At 40.7% G+C, this 19,855-nt stretch overlaps 1 protein-coding gene across 1 annotated transcript in view; it reads right to left on the reverse strand.

Moving 5' to 3' along the window:
- The window catches only part of dysf (dysferlin, limb girdle muscular dystrophy 2B (autosomal recessive)), an 80,255-nt gene that overhangs the window by 33,853 nt on the left and 26,547 nt on the right, over nt 1–19,855 (reverse strand). Inside the window, exons 29-40 of the mRNA XM_054601739.1 lie at nt 19,312–19,485; nt 18,793–18,877; nt 18,534–18,611; nt 14,818–14,999; nt 14,350–14,490; nt 14,016–14,045; nt 13,854–13,889; nt 13,108–13,149; nt 12,350–12,451; nt 11,451–11,612; nt 6,880–7,054; nt 6,711–6,784 (exon numbers count right to left, since the gene is read on the reverse strand). Coding sequence (XP_054457714.1) covers nt 6,711–6,784; nt 6,880–7,054; nt 11,451–11,612; nt 12,350–12,451; nt 13,108–13,149; nt 13,854–13,889; nt 14,016–14,045; nt 14,350–14,490; nt 14,818–14,999; nt 18,534–18,611; nt 18,793–18,877; nt 19,312–19,485 — 1,281 coding nt within the window. The remainder of the gene's footprint in view (nt 1–6,710; nt 6,785–6,879; nt 7,055–11,450; nt 11,613–12,349; nt 12,452–13,107; nt 13,150–13,853; nt 13,890–14,015; nt 14,046–14,349; nt 14,491–14,817; nt 15,000–18,533; nt 18,612–18,792; nt 18,878–19,311; nt 19,486–19,855) is intronic.

Genomic DNA, 19,855 nt, shown 5'->3' on the forward strand with positions numbered 1-19,855 from the left:
TTATTATATTAAGTTACGTACGGAAGTTAAGTATTCAAATTATTAAGTCAAGGGTTGACTTTTGGTTTCACACGGAACACGAAACAGTGTTCTCCTGGGTGAAAGTCATGTGTTTGTTTAAACGTTTGTGATGTATATTTCTTTTTGAAATTTCTAGTGTTTAGTTCTTGATGACTTTATAGCCATTGGGTGGGTAGAATTTTGTACTGACAGTCTTTTAATATTTTAAGTCAATCTTCATTGAAATTAAGGAAAACATTTTTAAAAAAAAAAATGTATGTAAAGTACGAGTATCAATCAATATAAGTTTATTTAGAGCATGATAATATTCGTTTCTTATTTGCTCAGAATCTGCAAACGATTTGGGCCGTCTACCGTGCCGAACTTTTAGCTGCCACCGCAAATGTATCCAATCGGTTGCATCACTGGTGTTGTGTCCCCGCAGAGATGTTTTGATGTCAAAGCACTTTAATTGGACGTGGGCGTTAATGACAGGGTCCGTGCACTAATTTCAACACCCCCACATAGATATTAGCTTAGCTCATACTCATACATAATTTCTGGACCTCACTTGTCACCAAACATTTTATCCCGCCTCCCACAAACACAACAAGACAATTGAGATTTTGCATCAGTCTAAGAGAATGGAAAAAACAATGTGTGTGTGTGTGTGTGTGTGTGTGTGTGGGTGGTTGTGGAGTGGGGGTCGGTGTCGTAAGTATGAGGTAACAGCAGTATATTAGAGACAGTCCCATGATGTCTTTCCTAATGTTAAATTAAGAGTGGAACAGAGAAAGAGAAACAGCTTTTGACCTCGTCGATATTAAATTGTTTTTGATTTAAAATGCTTTGTGTGTGCGTGTGTGTGTGTGTGTGTGTGTGTGTGTGTGTGTGTGTGTGTGTGTGTGTGTGTGTGTGTGTGTGTGTGTGAAGCTGTCGTGGCGCCTGTGGGTAACGGGATAACAAAGATGGACACACAAATAAATTAAAGACCAGAGAGGATTGAAAGATGATGGAGGGATCACAGAGGGGACGAGTGGTTGATGAACCACAACAATGAAGGAAAAGAAGAAGAAAAGAGAAGGAGGGTAAGATGCCCTTTAATGAGCTACCACATTAAAACCGACTGTCAACTTGATAGATATGGAAGGATAGAAGGAAGGGGAGAACGAGTTAAAGGGAGGAAGGGGGAGAGAAATGAAAAAGAAATGTGGTAAGTGGACAGACATGGCACAAAGGAGTGAAAGAGGAGTGAAATGGGAAAGAGAGTGATGGAGGTACATAAAGATGCAGATAAAGAGATTAAGAAGAGCGATAAGGGGAAGGAAACTAAGACAAAAGATGAAGTGGGTAAAGAAAAGTATAGAAAAGATAAAAAGATGAACGAAAAGATGAAGGCAGTAGGAGAAAAGGTCACAAGAGGGACAGAGAAAAAGAGGTAGAGAGTGGAGGAAGTAGTAGGATGTGAAAGAGGAAGGGGAAGCGGGAGGACACAAAGCAGAGCAGGGAGGATGAATGAAAGGAGGGATGGAGAGAATAAAGTGAGGAGGAAGGGAAGGTTTGAAGGGAGACAGAAGGTGATGCAGGGAGGAAAGGAAGGAGAGGAGTAGAGATGTGCGTAAAGGACAAAAAGGTGTGAGGAAGAAGTGAAAGGAAGGAGGAGGCATAGGGCAAGGAAAAGATTAAGGAAGGAAGGAAAGTAAGAAGAAAGTAAGAAACGATGGAGGTAAGAAAGGAAGCATTGAAAGAGGAAGAACCGTGAAAAAAATAAGCGAGATAAAAAATAAATAGGGAAAGAAAGAGAATGGAGTCGAGGTGGTTTTGCAGGAGTAAAGGTGGGAAGAAATAGAGTGGAAGGAAGGAAGGAAGGAAGGAAGGAAGGAAGGAAGGAAGGAAGGAAGGAAGGAAGGAAGGAAGGAAGGAAGGAAGGAAGGAAGGACTGAAGAGAGAAGGGAACAGGAGTTGCAAAGGAAATGGTGAAGGGGATAAGGTAAGAAAGAGGTTATAAGTTATGCAAGGAAGAAGGAATGGAGTAAAGGGAAGAATGAAGGAGGTAAAGAAGGATGAAGAGGGATGTGAGGAGTGGCGAAGGAAGGAAGGAAGGACGGAAGGACGGGGAAAAGGAAGAAGTGAAAAGGCAAAGACAAAAGAAGATGTACAAGAGGGATGGAGACACTTGTGCAAGAGAAAGAGTTTGAAAGAAGTAAAGAAGAAGCCAAGGAGAGAAAATGAATGAAGGCAGCGAGGGAAGGAAGGAAGGAAGGAAGGAAGGAGATGAGGCAGGAAGGTGCAGATGAAAAAAAGGATGGAGGGAGAGTTCCAGTGCGGTCCTGTGGGGGTAATGAGACAGGAGACAACTAACAAGGAACAGACTCCCTCTGTTTGTTTAGACACACACACACACACACACACACACACACACACACACACACACACACACACACACACACACACACACACACACACACACACACACACACACACACACACACACACACACACAGAGAGAGAGAGAGAAACCACAGGCTGTCTGGTATATCATCGAGGGTCACATTTTCCCCTTCAGTGATCACCAGGAGGAAGACTTAACTGAGACAAAGGAGAGAGGGAGGAGAAAGAGGAGGAAGAAGAAGAGAAGGAGGAGGAGGAGGAGGAGAGATGTAAAGGAAAGAGGAAGCCGACAAGAAGAAGGAGAGACGAGGAGGACCACGATGAGATGGTAAGAAAGAGAAGTAGAAGAAGAAGAAGGCAGGAGGAGAGGAGGACAGAAGGAGGAGAGGAAAATGAGAGAGTAGGGAGATGAGAGGAGGAGGAGAATAGATGAGGGGGGTAGAAAGTAGGAGATATGGGAGTAAGAGGGAGGATGGAGAGGCAAAGGATCAGGAGAAAGATGTGGAGGAGATGGGGAGAGGGGGGCAGAGGAGGAGGTGCAGGGCTGAGGATGCAAGAAAAGAGAGGAGGAATAAGATGAAGAATAGAAAGGGAGGAGTGGGAACTAAAAATAGGGGAGACGAGAGAAGAGAAGGACGATAAGGAAAGAGGAGGAGGGCGAAGAGACAAAAGGAGGAGATGAAAAGAGGAAAGCAAAAATGGAGAGGAGTGGAAAAGGAAAGGAGAGGAGGAGATGGGTGGGTAAGAAAAGGAGGGGAAACGAGAAAAGGGGAAGCAAGAAGAGAAAGAGTAGAGGACAAAAAAGGGAAGAAAGGGTAAAAGGAGTAAAGGACAGGATAGAAAAGAGGAAGAGAGAAAGTACATGTGACAAGGAGGGAAGACAAGAGAGAGGAAAACGGGACGAGGAGAGGAGATAAGGGGGGGATGAAGACTAGGTGAGAAGAGGAAAGAGGGATGAAACAAAACAGGAAAGGAGTTGAGAGGAAAAAAAGGAGAGGAGAAAAAGAAAGTGGAGGACGTAGAAATAAGGAGACAAGAGAAAAGAACCAAGAAGGTGAAGGGGGGATGAGGAGAGAAGAAGAGGAAAGGAGACAAGAAAACAAGAATAAAAAAGGAAAGGGAACAAGGAGAGGAGATAAAAGAGCAAGGAGATGTGACAAGGAGGGAGGGGAGGAGAGGAGATAAAAGAGCAAGGAGATGTGACAAGGAGGGAGGGGAGGGAGAGGAGAGGAAACAAGGAGATGGGGGAGGAAGAAGGAATGCAAGGAACAGAAGAATGAAAGAGAAAGAAGAAAGAGGAGATGTTTTAGAAAGGGCAAAGAAATCGATGACAGGAGAGAGGAAAAAGGGAGGAGAAGAGAAGGAGAAGAAAAAGTGAAGGAACGTCAAAGAGAAGCTGCAGGAATCCAGAACAGAAGTCCTGAATCATCGGATCCACAGACTCCAGGCCGACAGGAATCACGAGCTCGGAATTCTTTCCCGAATAAATCACGACTTCTCCACAGAATCCCCGTCTCTGAATGTTACCTCAATGTTCTTTAAAAACAAAGAGCCAATCCAGTGGTTTTCCATGTTGGAGACCATTAACTTCAAATCCTGCTCACTTTAACGGAACATTTTCCAACATCTAACACGCTGATGTCTTTACTGATTTCTTAGAAATATGACAGTGTTCAGAAAAGATTGAAACGTTTAAAAAACTAAAGAAAGTTCTGGCTCTGTCCACCAAGTCTCTCAAATTGACATATTATATCTGTATCTGTAATACAAATGTAAAAGCAAAAAGTGTAGAAATTACAATTCACTGTATACAGGGAGTTTTTCTGTTATTATTTCTACACTAAGTCCCTAAAAAAAAGTGTCTTTAAATCGTACACATTGATTTTTAATAACTTTATAAGCAACGATTAACCTAATAAAAAAAATGTGAACATTTTCATAACAGCTTTATGTATTATTTTTTTAGGAGTTCAACACTCAAAAGTCAAACAAAAGGCACTATCATATTTAGATCAGTATATTATGAATGGATTCCCTGCTAAGCTCCGCCCCCTGCTGCTTCTCCACCAATCGATCAGAGCTATACGTTAACATGGAGCCCACACTGTCACTAACTGCACTACCTGCTGAAATATCATCACATTTTTGGATAAACCAGACAGCGATTTCAAATGGATGCAAACAGAAGGGTCTACTATATACATTTTAAGGATATATATTAGTGTAAACATGTAAAAAAAAAAAAAAGATAAAGATAGATGGATCACATGTTGTTGTCATCCAAAAAAACAATAAAAGCAATAACTTTCTGATGCCAAAATAGAGAAAAAGAAACTTGGTTACAGAATACTTTCCTTGGAGAGAGTCCATCTTTCACTCAACTCTCTAACATTTACTCCCAGAACTCCGTCTCTTGTCCTCGTACTATTTTTAGTAAACGCAACAACAATATTATAAACACAATAATTGTTTGGTATTTTTATGTTGTTGTTTTTTTTTATAGACTTCTGGGACCACAGTCGGTTTGATGACAGTGCATTCCTCAGCTCCCTTCAGTCCTTGTTGGTACGAACATGATTACACAAGGAAAGTTGCGGTCTGTTGTGTGTGTGTGTGTGTGTGTGTGTGTGTTGTGTGTGTGTGTGTGTGTGTGTGTGTGTGTGTGTGTGTGTTGTGTGTGTGTGTGTGTGTGTGTTATTTATGCAACAAAGAATATGAAATTCTGCCGAACCAATAAAATCAAATTATGTCCCCTGATGCTATACAATTTATAATACTATTTGCTAATATACACTGATACCATTTAATAGACGACAGTAGTGTGTGTGTGTGTGTGGTGTGTGTGTGTGTGTGTGTGTGTGTGTGTGTGTGTGTGTGTGTGTGTGTGTGTGTCAGGCAATAAGAGGTTGTTTCGTGTGTTTTAAGACACAACAGGCTGGCCTCTGTGTGTGTGATTTTGAATCTGAGGTTTTGTCTGTTGGTTTGAATATGTGCATATAGAGTGTGTGCGTGATATAATGTCAATCGTGTGTCTGAAACTAGAGACATTTGAACAGGGATTAGCTTGATTAGAAAATAGTTTCCATGTTCCCCCATTAACAGTGAAATAAATAAAGAAACTAAATGTCTTAAACTTGGAGAAAAGCGACGGAGGGAAAGGGAGAGAGAATGTTAATGATTGGTGACGAGTGCTGGGTCTCGCGGTCACCACGGTAACCACCGACCACAGAGACGGTTGCCATGTCATCATGTCAGAACATGTTTATTTATGCTGCTGGTACCACTTGACACACACACACACAGAGGGAAAAGTGAGTGTTTCATACTTGCCCTTTACACCCCGCTCACCAAAAAGCACACGTTTACACACTAATACAAAGATGCACATATATAAAAAAAAAAGCAGCAACAGAAATGTCAGGACACGCACACACATTCCTCAAACATGCTTTAGGAAAATTGCTGGATCATTGGGTATTAAACCGCTTACAGTCAGTTCAGCTGTAATTAAGAGCAACTGGAGAGCAAAAGTTCAGCTTCTGAGTTTCTTTCACTAAATAAATGCGAGCAGAAGCATCTTTTTTTCTGGATCTAGTAGTCATACTTTGGTTGTTTCAAACTTCATTTTTAGTACTAATTATGGTCAGCGAGCTTTTATTGTGACGTTGCGACAGGAAAAGATTCTTTTCTGAGTCTTTGCTGAATTTATAACGTTGCATCGCAATTCTTTAAAAACAAAGTTCCTAAATTTAAAATAAGTTGTCCAGCAAGAAAACATCCTCACTTTTAATACAAACGCTGAAAGCTTTTAGCTCTGTGTTTGTGCCGTACAGCCACAGATTTCCTTTAGAAAATAAAGATCCTACTAACAAGTATTAACAGTTAATCCAAAGCCTGGTATCTGATCCTCCTCTGTGCCATAGAGCTCCATTAAAAACACATCAATGAACCTCACTGTTGCACTGGGTGACATTTTCCCTTCATTACCATGAACAGTTTATTTAGACTCAATCCCACATTCACTGTCATGCTGCCACAAATACTCCCAAGTGTGGATCAATCCGCTGCTGAAAATAGTCCCCAATAAATGCACAATTGGTTGTTTTTTTTCTATTTGTGACTTCGTTTTAAGGATTTGGGTTTCATTTGGACACAACGGCCATAGAGAAGGTAGGTATTAGTCCAAGTATTAACTCATTGATGGTCTTTTCATGGGATACACTGTGCAAAGCCAATTATGATCTTTTTCATTCATGATAAAAGCACTTATTGCTCTTTTGTTCTCAACTCCAACCAACAAACTGACTGGATGGCTTTACCTGGTCGTGCATGAGTGGCTCCTCGTCATCGATGTCAATGAAAACATCCCCACTGATTAACTGCGGCGTCACACCTGCACGCACAAACGCACAGCAGAAAGTATATTTTAACATCGATCACCCCAGTTCAGCTCTTTGCGAGATTTGTTCGTATCCATCCACGTCTTACGTCTCCATTCATCATCCTCTTCCTCCTCCAACGCTCCTTCCTCCTCCGGTCTGCACCGGTACTCCTCCAGGGACCGGATGGTGCACTGACCGACCACCGGCTTCCTCCCGAACTGACGGTTGTCGATGACTTTGATGACGATCGGCGGCATGTAGAGCTCCTCGCAGGGAAGTCTCTGTGGATGGGTGGAGGTAATAAAAAGGAAGAGGGGTTAAACAAAGAGAAAAGGGTTGTAGAGGAATAAACAACATGGGAAATGACATCAAAAAGAAAGAATACAAGATGTATTAAAACAGACAAGATGAGTAAAAGAGACCTAGACTTGACTCTAATTGGTTATGCCACCTGCCCGCCTGATGCTGATTGGCTATGGCTGCTGACTGTCTGAAGTTGATTGGTCACGCCTTGGTGACGGTCCAATCCGGACGTTAAGGACGAAATTACTGAGCTTCAGGGTTTTGATCTTTGTTTATGTGTAAAGTGACACCATGCAAATCCACCATAATATGAATTATCATTATCTCTGCCAGGAGGATCATGAGATCAGTTGCTTGTGAGCGTGCGTTTGGGCGTCCGTGAGTGAGTGAGTGAGTGAGTGAGTGAGTGTGCACCTCTGTGTCTGTCCAAGGCGAATCCTGATTTCTGCTGCAGCAAACTGCATACTATTTTGAGTGAATAGTTATGGCTGAATGATCAAGGACCACTCGTTGTTGAAGTGAGTCACACTTTTGTGTAAAACAGGCACCTTTTATTGCTTTTATACTTCCATTGACTGCCTGCTGATTCCTTTCTATTGTATATTTATTGTCTTCATTCAATCACACAATACAGCAGTGATCTATGCAGACACACCTGACAGAGATCTAAATCCTATTGAGTGCACCTTTTTAGCTATTATTATTATTATTATTATTATTATTATTATTATATTATTATTTAAGAGTGCAATATGTGCACCTTATCCGAACCTCAATTTGCCAGGCCGACTCAAGGAAAAAGAAATTCAAATAGTTGGTAACTTTAATCCATTTGACCTCTCTGGCCTTAAAAAAGCTTAAGTGTGACTCATGATGCTAAACTGACACAATAAACTGAGGGAGCTAACATTAGGCGGTTAGACACTTCAAAGAGCTGCGTTTAAGGAAACTATGCACATGACATTTTCTTCTTATGCCCCCGTGGCAGACGAAAAAACACTTACGCAATCAACTTAAGGCCCTAATATTGTTAACATTATATACTTGGACTCGGTTCAGGGGGCTGAATTTAAGGGAAAAATATGTGCATATTTCCAGAGTCCGCTTGAGGCCGTCACACTCTCGCCGTGGTCAACACGGGACCTTAATCTTGTTAACATTAAGGCGCACGAGCAAAAGCAAGGACGTATATTTGAGGGGAAAAATATGTGAATATTTCCACCCACCAATTAAAGCTGTCATAATAAAACAGTGAGGTGATCAACTTCAGACCTTAACATCGTTAACATTAAAACTCTCTGAGCCTGTTCTGGAGCCGCCGTTAGGAAAAAATGCGTGTGTAATATTTCCATATTTCAGTTTAGGTTTTTATACGAAAACACTTGCAGGTTGAATGTAACGGCATCGATGTAAGCTCTGTGGAACTATATTCACGGAAGACAGAATATTTACAGGCTTAGATGGACCGTAGATGCTTTTAAGAGACTATAAATAAGAGACATTTAGTTTAAGAAGTGTTTGACTGCTAAAGATAAAAAGCCAGTACAATGTATAGAAAGCTTAAACCTTGCAAGTAGACTGGATATGTCCAGTGAAGAATAATTAGTGATGCAATGATCTCATTAGTAAGAATATTATATTATTTTGATCTGTAGCTCTGGGGCGTACTTGTCCTTGTGTTGTGTATTTGTGTTGTTTGTATTTGTTCTTTTTGTTTCTTTTTTGTTTTGTAATCAAAATGCAAATATATAGTTGATGGATTAATAATGACTGCTGAGGGTTCTTCTTTGCTTTAAATATTGTAAGTTTTGTGTAAATATAAATAAATTACTGACTCGAGACACATGTATACTTTGATCGCGTTCTGCACCTTTAAAATTATATATTGTAAAATTAGCTTTAGATTTATTACGCTTTAAATTCTCTCTTTTGCTTTCAAGCAACAATAGTACATTTTCTAGAAAGCCCCGTACTGTTGGTGTCAGAGAGTAAAATGTAATAAATATTTTTTCCTAAAACAGGGAAGTAAGTGTATACTTAAGTAAAACGTTAAGGTACTTGTACTTAACTTGAGGCTACTTCTTACATTTTAGAGTAAAATATTGGGCTTTTTACTCCACTGCTGAAGTTTTCATTATAATAAGATTTTACACTAAAAACAAATGATAAGCTTATTAAAAAAAACAAAATGCATTACCAAATTTTGGGGGGATATTTAGCCTCTTAACTTCTCACATGGTTTCATTTATACACAGTAACTGTTTGAGACCCTAATTGAGGGAATAAAATGTTAATATTGAGCCATTTAAGAACAAATATTTCCCCAAAATATTCCACCCTGCACAACTATTTGATTACTTCACTTAGTGATCAGACTCTCAAAGTAATTGATTCCCACTAAAAATTATGATTCTGGGATAAAATTCAGCATCAAAAGATATTTGTGACCACAGAATAACTACCCGGGTAAAAGATACCACATGTCCAGTTGTTTACTTTCTTTAACAATAAAGCAATAAACCCTCTCACTACATGCAAAGTCTGGTTGCATAAAGGCAACAGAAGACAGCAGCGGTTCTTGCAGTAACATTTTTTATTTTTTTTTAAACTTTGCATGAGTAAGCTTTGACCTATTCTTTCCCCTCTTGAAAGATTGACCACAGCTTGAGCCTTTTGGGTGCCACGTAAACTGCCGTCTTTAATTGCAGCTTCCTGTGGTTTAATCTGTCGTAAAAAGTAGAGAAGCCAATTATTTCTTCGTGAGTCACACAAGTACGGTAAGAACTGAGAAACATCGGCACAAGTTTAAGAGAGCATGTAGGCCGATAAGTCGCTCATATCAGCTTCCTGAAAGTGGAATCTCCCACCAAGATCCACTGGCATCGTAAGCTTCAGCTCTGAATACTAAAATCCCCATCGTTCAGTTAAAGGAGTCTTGGCAAAGCGGTTTTTCTTTTCCTGCAACTAGTATGTGAAACATTAACTCCTAGCCAAACCTTTCTGGGTCTCTGTTGTAACTGACTTAATGTTTGTGGTGAAATTACAGGCCAGTAAAAATGTTGGCGACTTTGCCACGGATTAGATAAACAGTCATTTAAATAAAGGTTATCAAAAGTTGAGGTAGGGCTGCACGGTGGTGTAGTGGTTAACACTGTCGCCTCACAGCAAGAGGGGCCGGGGTTCAATTCCCGGGCCGGACAACCTTCTGTGTGGAGTTTGCATGTTCTCCCCGTGTCAGCGTGGGTTCTCTCCGGGTTCTCCGGCTTCCTCCCACAGTCCAAAGACATGCAGCTTAGGTGCATTGAAGACTCTACATTGCCCGTAGGTGTGGATGTGAGTGTGAATGGTTGTCTGTCTCTATATGTCAGCCCTGTGATAGGCTGGCGACCTGTCCAGGGTGAACCCTGCCTTCACCCATTGACAGCTGGGATCGGCTCCAGCACCCCCGCGACCCTTAACTGGATAAGCGGTTATGGAATGGATGGATGGATGGATGGAAAAGTTGAGGTGACATTTGCCTTCATTCGTCCTGCAATATAAAACTATATCCTGACACAGGTCTGATTGTGCCTTACTCAACATTGTCAATAAAAGCTTTTGGTTTGTTTTATATATTAAGATGTGAATGTATGTGCACAGTGATGAACATTAACTTCAATATAAGATAAGATAAGATAATCCTTTATTTTTCTTTAAGTGAATTTTGATGCAAATGTGACGACTATGAAATCTCAATTTCCTGTGTTCTGTCAGGTGCCATTGTAGGTTTAAAAAAATAATAGTTATGGAGCGGTGATAGGGGGGAATAATCATCGAAAACACTCTGCGATTAAAGTCTTAAATGTAATGTTGTGTTGTTTATGAGGCATCCGATTCATTGACATGTATCACCTCCTTCTGCAGCAACATCCACTTTAAAGGCATCTAGTCAGCAATTGTGCCACAATCACATCCATGTTAAAGATCTCCACCCTGCATTTACCCAGCATTAGTAATGTTTACACTGGTAGCCGTAGTAGAAGTCTCCCACCCTGCAGAAATGTTCCCTTCCTGGTGGAAAAACAGCCAAAGCTGGAAGCGTCTCCAACATGTGACTCCTACAACCTCCACACTCAGAATCACTGCTTTCATGCTAACAGGAGAAGGAACAGAGTCCATTATTGCGGCTTCACTGATGAAGATAAATGATGCAATAAACCACATCACTGCAGAGCTCTCATTAGCCATTTAAGCAGCGAGCCTCTGCACTGATTGCATCTGCGTAGGCCCGTGTGCCTGTGTGTGTGTGTGTGTGTGTGTGTGTGTGTGTGTGTGTGTGTGTGTGTGTGTGTGTGTGTGTGTGTGTGCACGTCCAGCATGTCTCCGCGCCCTCACCACATCAAGGACGAGCGTGTTGACGTCAAAGTTGGGCTTCTTCTTCATGCTGCGGATGACGCAGCTCTGCACCGTGACGCCTCCGCACTCCACCTGCAGGCTCGGGGAGGTGATACTGGCCAACTGGAAGCTCTTCAGGTTGCGAACGCCCCACGCTAAGATCTGACAGAGGAGACAGGAAGATGAGTTTACGATTCAAATGTTGAAACAATAAAAAGAAATGGAAATTCTCCGAGAGTCCTGAATTTAGTTGTTCTGTTTGACAAACTGATATCAACCAGAGAAAAGCAGCAAATTTTCACAGCAGATGTTTTGGATTATGAAAGATCTTGCAAATGCCTAAGGGGCCCCTTTTAGAGCTGAAACAATTAGTCAATTAATCAATTGGTAGATTGTCTGAAAAATGACTTTAATAATCCATAAATGAATCTCTTAGTTGAAGCAATTCTTCAAGCAGCAATGTAAAAATATTTCCGAGAACCAGCTCCTGAAATAAAAAGATTTGCTGCATTATTTTAGCCTTTTGAACCAGGCTAGCTGTTTCCCCCTGTTTCAAGTCTTTATGCTAAGCTAAGCACACCTAACCGTCTATGGCTGTAGCTTCATATTGAATGGCAATCTTCTTCTTTAAGTTTTGGCAAAAAGGCACATCATTTTCCCAGATTGTCAAACTGTTCATTCAAGCAATTCTGTGGACGTTTGGATAAGACGTGTTGACTTTGGGTCTCCATTGTTGCCATCCTCCACAAAAGGAGCAAGCTACGCCATCTTACAAGCCCACAGGAGGTTAATAAAATGTAATCTAAGTACATTTTAAAGGTGAGATGCTTCAAATGAACTGAGAAGTTCCACAGAAAAATAAAGCACATTGTAGCAGTTGTAGTAGGTCTTATCGATACCTCGATGGCGGTTCTCTGCAGAACAGGTTTGATCCCCTCAGGAACCATGAAGACGTTGGCTTCTCTCTGAGGGGGCATGTGAGGAAGGTCGGACTCCTCCGGCTGCCAATAGGAACGCAGGACAGTGGTGAGTCAGAGACAGGTCATCAACAGAAAACATGACAAAAACGCATAAAAAAGCCACACTGTTTGCTGCCAGGCAAACGGAGTTTTCTTCAAAGTGACATAAATAAATGTTAAGTGTTAACATTTCAAATGAGTTGTTAAAACCACTAAAAAACTACAAACAATGTAGGTTAATTATGTTACTGGTAACAAAAAGACATGCTTTATTTATCTTTTTTTTGTTATGTAACAGTGTATTTTCTCCTGGTTATTAATTATCAAACACAAAACAATTATTTACAAAGACATAATATTTGATGCAGATGTAATGATGAAATACTTGTGATCACATGATCACGAGAAAGAATGGGAGGATGGTAACCATTTCTGCACAAAATCAACAAAGTGCATTACAGAAAACAAAATGTTGTTAGTGGATTTTTGGATTATTAAAGAATGAAAAAATGACAAAAAGTTGGGAACAAGGAAAAAAGGAATAGTTTTACAGAAAGGGAGATTAGTTGAGGTCAGTTACACACATGTATGATGAAGTTATCTCTGTTTGCTGGACAGTACACGACCATGCAGACATGAAACAGGTTGGATGGTTTTGTATTCATATTTTATATTTTATGTGTGTTTGAATATTGTACCCATTGCTCCAGGTTTTCAGAGAGGAATCCTGGAAACATCAACTGAAGAAGTGACATTGAAGAAACAAAGATGAAGAAATAAAAGAAAGGAGAATTTGTAGAAGATAAATCATCAGAGGAGATATTAAAGACTTCATTTTTCATATTTAAGAGGAAATTAACAATGACCAGAGACATTTATGACATTTTTGATTAATTTAAAAGCAGGATTTTTATGTTAATGTTATTCAGCGTTTCTTAACTAGACAAAGATGCTTGTTAGACCCACAGATGTGTCGCTAAAATAATATCTCATTTCACAGGATTTTGTTGCTTGTGAAGCTTAATTTGGATTTCTAATAATCATAATCAGAGATAATTCATTATTGGATGGGAACCGCTAGTTCCCATACAGCGTTCGTAGATCTACCTACAAAAATGATTGGTAGATATCCCACAAAATCAATTTGTATGTAATCTTTTTAATCATGAACCAAGAAGTATAAAGACGCCTAACATGCACGAAGAATGAAGGCTAACTTCTTCATAAAATATTATATGAACTGAGAATACGTTCACTTTTATCCTTTAATGAATGCAAAATGGGTGAAATAGCATCTACGATACTTCCTGTTCCAGCAAGGTTCCTTTTCCAACCTTTGTGGAAGTCAAACCTGTTCCCTCTCTTTATTTACATCTTAATTATAATTATCGGATAAATTTGTATTTGAATGTTGTTTGTGACAACTCTGTTGAAGAGGTTTTACCTCGTCAAGAACGTGGGTGGAGGTCATCATGTCTCCCTGCAGGTGAGACAGGAAAAAAAACTGGTTTAATTTTAAAGTAAACCAGTTAAAATAAATAAAATAAAAAAGTTAAGAAAGAGAACTAGTTGGAAAGGTAAAATTTAAAGAAAATGATAAACCTACCTCTTGACCTGGAATATGATGAACAGCTGGCTGTAGACACAAAATGGAATTTATGTTATAAAATGATTGAATTTGTAAATAAGTGTGAATAAATCATGTTGTAAGTTGTTGAATTAAGGCCAGAATTAAACAAAATATATTATTCAACATTTGTTTTGATAGTTTTTTTCAGCTTACACATTTATATTATATTATTATATTAGTATTCATATTCCAAAAACCCTTAAACACAACATACATTCTTTATAAATTGAAGTGGAGGAAAAGGACAATAAAGACACTGGAAGGAAAGATGAGTAGAAGATGAAGTAAGCGCTGATGGTTGACCTCTGACCTTTTCTCTGCGTATGAGCTCAAAGGCGGCCAGCAGCTCGCCGGCGCTCTTGTCCCCTCTGCGGATCGGGAACCAGGCCAGATGTGGGGAGGAACTCATGGAGGGCTGACACACACAGCGGCCCATGTACTCATCCGCACCCTGGACATTAAAAACACACTCAGATATATACAGTCTTTATACAAAGAAAATGATTATTTAAAGCTACAACGAGGAACTTTCAGTTTGTGTTGATTTTGGCGCCCCCTGTGGACAAAAGCAGTAGCGTTTTCAGCACCAGAGTCCCTTTAAAAAAAACTCAAATTTTACCGCCCACAGTTTCAGATGACAAGCAGTAAGTTCTTATTTTGTACATGTATCATCATCATCATCATCATCATCATCCCAATATTAACATGCAAAGCTGGTATTAAATCTAATAAAAAAATATACATAAAAATATGATATTCACAGACTTCAAACACTCACGTATGTGTCCTGGTCGTACAGCTCCACCGTGACATTGGGCGGAGCGGCCATCGTGGCCTCGAGCTCGCCGAAGATCTCCACCTCGTAGAAGATGAGCGTCTGGTCCCAGGTGGGATTCAAGGTGTTGCGCACCGTCACTGTTTTCTGGGACTGATGGAGGAAGGACACGATGGCGTAGGGGTCTGGGGAGAGGAAACAGAAATAAATAATTTTACATTATTTTCTGGGTTGCAAATGTGTTAGTTGCCCTGTTTTTCCAGATCCGCTTCAATTTATTGGGTTGTTTCTTGGGCCGTGCTGTTCCCTTCCACCAAGTTTCATGAGTTTTTTCAGTAATGCTGCTGAAAATCAAACATCTTGGCGGAGGTGATAAACTCACAGCGAAACGATCCTATCAGGTTTTTATCAGGCGCTCGGTTGAAGCTGAAGGTTATAGTTGGAGTGAGGGAATGCCTTCTTAATGAGGGTCCTCACAAGTATACTAGTACAAACTAAGATATGTGTGTGTGTGTGTGTGTGTGTGTGTGTGTGTGTGTGTGTGTGTGTGTGTGTGTGTGTGTGTGTGTGTGTGTGTGTGTGTGTCTCCAAACTATCCCGGGGTCCCACACGGTGACATCAGCAGCTTGGGAATGCCGAGCTCGAGAGCTAAGAGAAGTTTGTTATTCCAGATCACAACCACTCTCCTCCACATTAACACACACACACACACACACACACACACACACATCTTACAATGTGGATACATGCATAAAACCCACACATATGTACAGTTATAGACACACACACACACACACACACACACACACACACACACAGTGAATAGTTTGTTATTTCAGGCCCAGTAAAGAGTCTCTATGGAGCCGTTAGCGATAGAGTAAACAGAAGCTAAGTTGCATTTTCCCACCAGCCCTCAATTAACCTTGGAAGTTACACACACACACACACACACAACACACACACACACACACACACACACACACACACACACACACACACTGTACAGACACACCACCCATGGTGACCCATTCAATTACCGTCCATTCCCAACAGCCCATTAGCTCATGTAAACAGCAACACAAACAGCCCAGGGGGGTTATGTAAGTCTGTGTGATGGAGGGGAAACAGTATAGAACCCAGTGGGAGACAACGGGGGGGACATGAACACAACGGAGACTAGAGAGACAGAGAGACGGAGAGAGAGGAGGGTGAGGAGGAGAAAGGACAGGGAGAGACAGACAGAACTGATGGGGGGGGGGGGGAGATGGAGGGGAAAAGGGAGGAAGAGAGAAAAGATCATCACCAAAACACACCCACAAAAAGACAGACGGAAAGAGTAAAGAAAGACGGACAGGAAGGATGAAAGGATGAAATAAAGACATTTAGACAAAGACAGACAGATGGACAGAAAGACAGAGATAAAGATAAGGAAAGAGAGATTTAGAAAAAGAAAGTCAGAAAGACAAAAAGACATATGGAAGGAAAAAAAACAAGACAAAGACAGACTGAACGACAAACAGACAGAAAGAAAGAAAGAAATAGAGAGACTAAGATAAGACAGACAGAAAAACAGAAATAAAAAAGAATCAGACAAAGACAGACAGAGAGACAAGCAGATAGAAAGAAAGATATTTAGAAAAAGAAAGACAAATAGACAGACGGAAGGAAAGACACTGAAACCACTGAGACCGAGAAAGAGGGGAACACAGGTAGAAAAAAAAGATTCAGACAAAGACCGAAATACAGAGATGAGGAAAAAGAACAACGGTAAGACATTTAGACATAGACAGATATAAAGAGATTAGGTCAAAGAAAGACATAAAAGAAGGAAAGAGATTCACACAAAGACAGAAAAAAAGACAGACAGAAGAAATTTAGACAAAAACACACAGAGACAGACAGAAAAAAAAACAGATTTAGACAAAGACAGACGGGAAGAACAAACAAGAAAGAAAGAATGAAAGAAGAATTTAAGGCCTGGACACACCAGGATTTAAAACGTGAAAAATAAAGTTTAACTTTGCTGAACTTTGACCTGAGAATCTGCGTCATCGACCAATAACAAGCCGTCTTGACAGAGGTGACGTTTGAGAGGACGGGGAGCCGGAGAGTCCAAAATAGCGGCCATTTTTTATTTAACCTCCTCCATCGGAGTATAAACTTCTCCACAGAGGAGGAACAGTTTGCAGAAAGAGAGGAGAAACAAAAGAAAGAAACAAAGACAGAAAGATAGATCTCCCTCTTTGATAGCTGATGTTCTTTAATCATGGCCGCCCAGACGCCATGTAACACCAGATTAACACACAACAGAAGCCCATCCATCAACTCTGCTCACCCGTTACACTGTGTGTGTGTGTGTGTGTGTGTGTGTGTGTGTGTGTGTGTGTGTGTGTGTGTGTGTGTGCGCTTCTCTCTCACCCTCTTTATCCTCCCTCCCTCCATCATCTATCATTCCTCCCTCCCTCTGTCTATTCATCCCTCTGTTATTCAAAGCCTCGTCTCTGTTTTTACATCTGAGTCTGCGATGGGTTTCTGATTAACACACACACACACACACACACACACACACACACACACACACACACACACACACACACACACACACACACACACACACACACACACACACACACACACACACACACACACACACACACACACAGTAGCCGTAGTTTCCATGACCTTCTTCAGATAATAACTTCACTGTCCTCTCTTTCTCTCCCTCAGTTTGTTTTCAGGGCTACAGTGCAGCTACACCAAAACTCTATTCATAATCTGACCTTTAAAAAAAAAATTAAAATAACATTACATTACGTTTTTGGTGATTTGCCCCAAATAATGAGTATTAAACACTCTCTCTCTCTCTCTCTCTCCTTGTCCGACTGAGGCTTTATAAAAGCAGAAAAACACTTCTTGATATTAATGCTTGATGCTTATTTTTAGAGTTTAAAGACACACTTTTGTATTTGGAAAGGCGATGACCTGAGTTTGGGAGTTTCCTCGAGTGTGATAGCAAAACGTCACCCACAGACATGAAACTAATGACTATTAAACCTGTATTTACTGATTTTTTTGGCCACTTAATTGAATCAAAACTATCATATATATGACATATTCTCAACTCAAACTACATTCAGAAAACAAGCGTTTCAAAAGTTTTCTTATGGAGAGACCTGACAAAGCATTAATTCAGACTTTTTACAAATCGGCATCAGGATGTAGTTATTTCGGCATCCCTTTGATCTGTTTATTGCAACTAAATCGAAGCAAAAATCAGTTTACTTTGGGTTCATATAGTCTTGAATAAATTCAAATAAATTCCAGCGGTCAAGCTCGCACAAGTAACGCAAGGCAAAAATGTGTTCACGTTTTGGTGTGAGAGCAGCATAATGCCACAGTGTCAGCGGGGAACAGAGAAGAAATGTTACTAGGAGCTCTAAGAGGGCAAAGGTCAACGTGTGAAGACCTGAAAGTTTGAAGTCATCATCAAATCCAACCCAAATGTATTTTTTTTTTTTTAGTTATCTTGATTGCAAAGCAGCAGGTTTTGGAAAATCAAACTCAGGTGATAAACAATAAATACACATGGATGCTGTGAAAAGACATCATTTTTTTGGCCTTCTCACTTTTTAACTCACTTATGAAACTTTCCAGCCACCAGATGGCACTGAAGTAATAAATGCATCACAGCTGATATATGACAGATCACTGCACAGTACCTGAGAAGCTGTCTTTGTCCATCGCCGGCAGGTCTCTGGCCTGGTACAGGTAGCAGCGCAGGTGGTAGCGGGTGCCGCCTAAACACACACACACACACACACACACACACACACACACACACACACACACACACACACACAACACACACACACACACACACACACACACACACACACACACACACACATTGTGTTGACACAATAAGAGATAGATGAAAAAATGGATGGGAGGCCAAAACTGTGTTGAGCGTCGTCTTACGGTCAAAGAAACAGGAAATGGTCGGTCTGTTGACTCCGAACGTGGTCGTGATGGACTTGTCTTCGTTCTTGTCCTCTATGCTGCTCTGTGGGAGGAAGAGGAGGAGGAAGAGGAAGATCACATTCAGAAAGAAAAGAAGACAAGAAGCTGCTGTGAAATATTAATAAAACACATATTAATGAAACAGAGCATGGCCTTCAAAATAAAAGTCTTTATACTTTTGGCACCACATGGCAATGGACACATACGTTTGTGTACTTTTGATCTTGGGCAGTTTTATCATAGTTTGGGCCACGAAATTTTAAAGTTGTATAGAATATTTTCTTCAAAATAAAGTGTGCTTTCAACTTTGTGTTTGTCTCTTGTCTCTCCCCTGTCCACAAAGCCAGCTCCATGAAGAAATTGTCTTCCCAGTTTGGTGTGGAGGAACGTGACTGGTCTGCACAGACCCCTGACCTCAACCCCCCATCCAACACCTTTGGGATGAACTGGACTACCGGCCTTCTCTCTGTCTCTCACCAGAGAACACTCCAGAGCAAAGATGGCCGCCGCTCCAGTCTTCTCCAGCGGCTCCATGCGGTACCTCCACCTGCGCCTCCTGAAGCTGTCCGTCTTCCTCGGCTTCAGGTGGAACCTCCAGCCGAACAGCGAGGCGTACTCCCACCCCTCCCTCTCCGCCTCATCTGGACGCTGCTATTAACACACACACAAACACAAACACACACACACACACACACACACACACACACACACACACACACACACACACACACACACACAGACACACAATAACCACTCTGAACATCTGTGTGTTTCATCTTCTATCTTACTCATTTGTGCCACTAGACCACCATCTAGTGGCTCGAAGAGGAAACATCAACTGATCACATCAGAAGATGAACTTAATGTTCATTGGATGAAATCGGAAAGAAATGATCCAGATATATATGAAAATAAAAAGGAGAGGAAAATCTTGAATTCTCGGGAAAATTTGGGAAAATTGTCATATCAACTTCCAAATTGCCTTATTTAACACTGTTTGAAGTAGGATTACACTTTGTTG

Source organism: Anoplopoma fimbria, chromosome 7, assembly GCF_027596085.1.
Source record: "Anoplopoma fimbria isolate UVic2021 breed Golden Eagle Sablefish chromosome 7, Afim_UVic_2022, whole genome shotgun sequence".
Lineage (NCBI taxonomy): Eukaryota > Metazoa > Chordata > Actinopteri > Perciformes > Anoplopomatidae > Anoplopoma > Anoplopoma fimbria.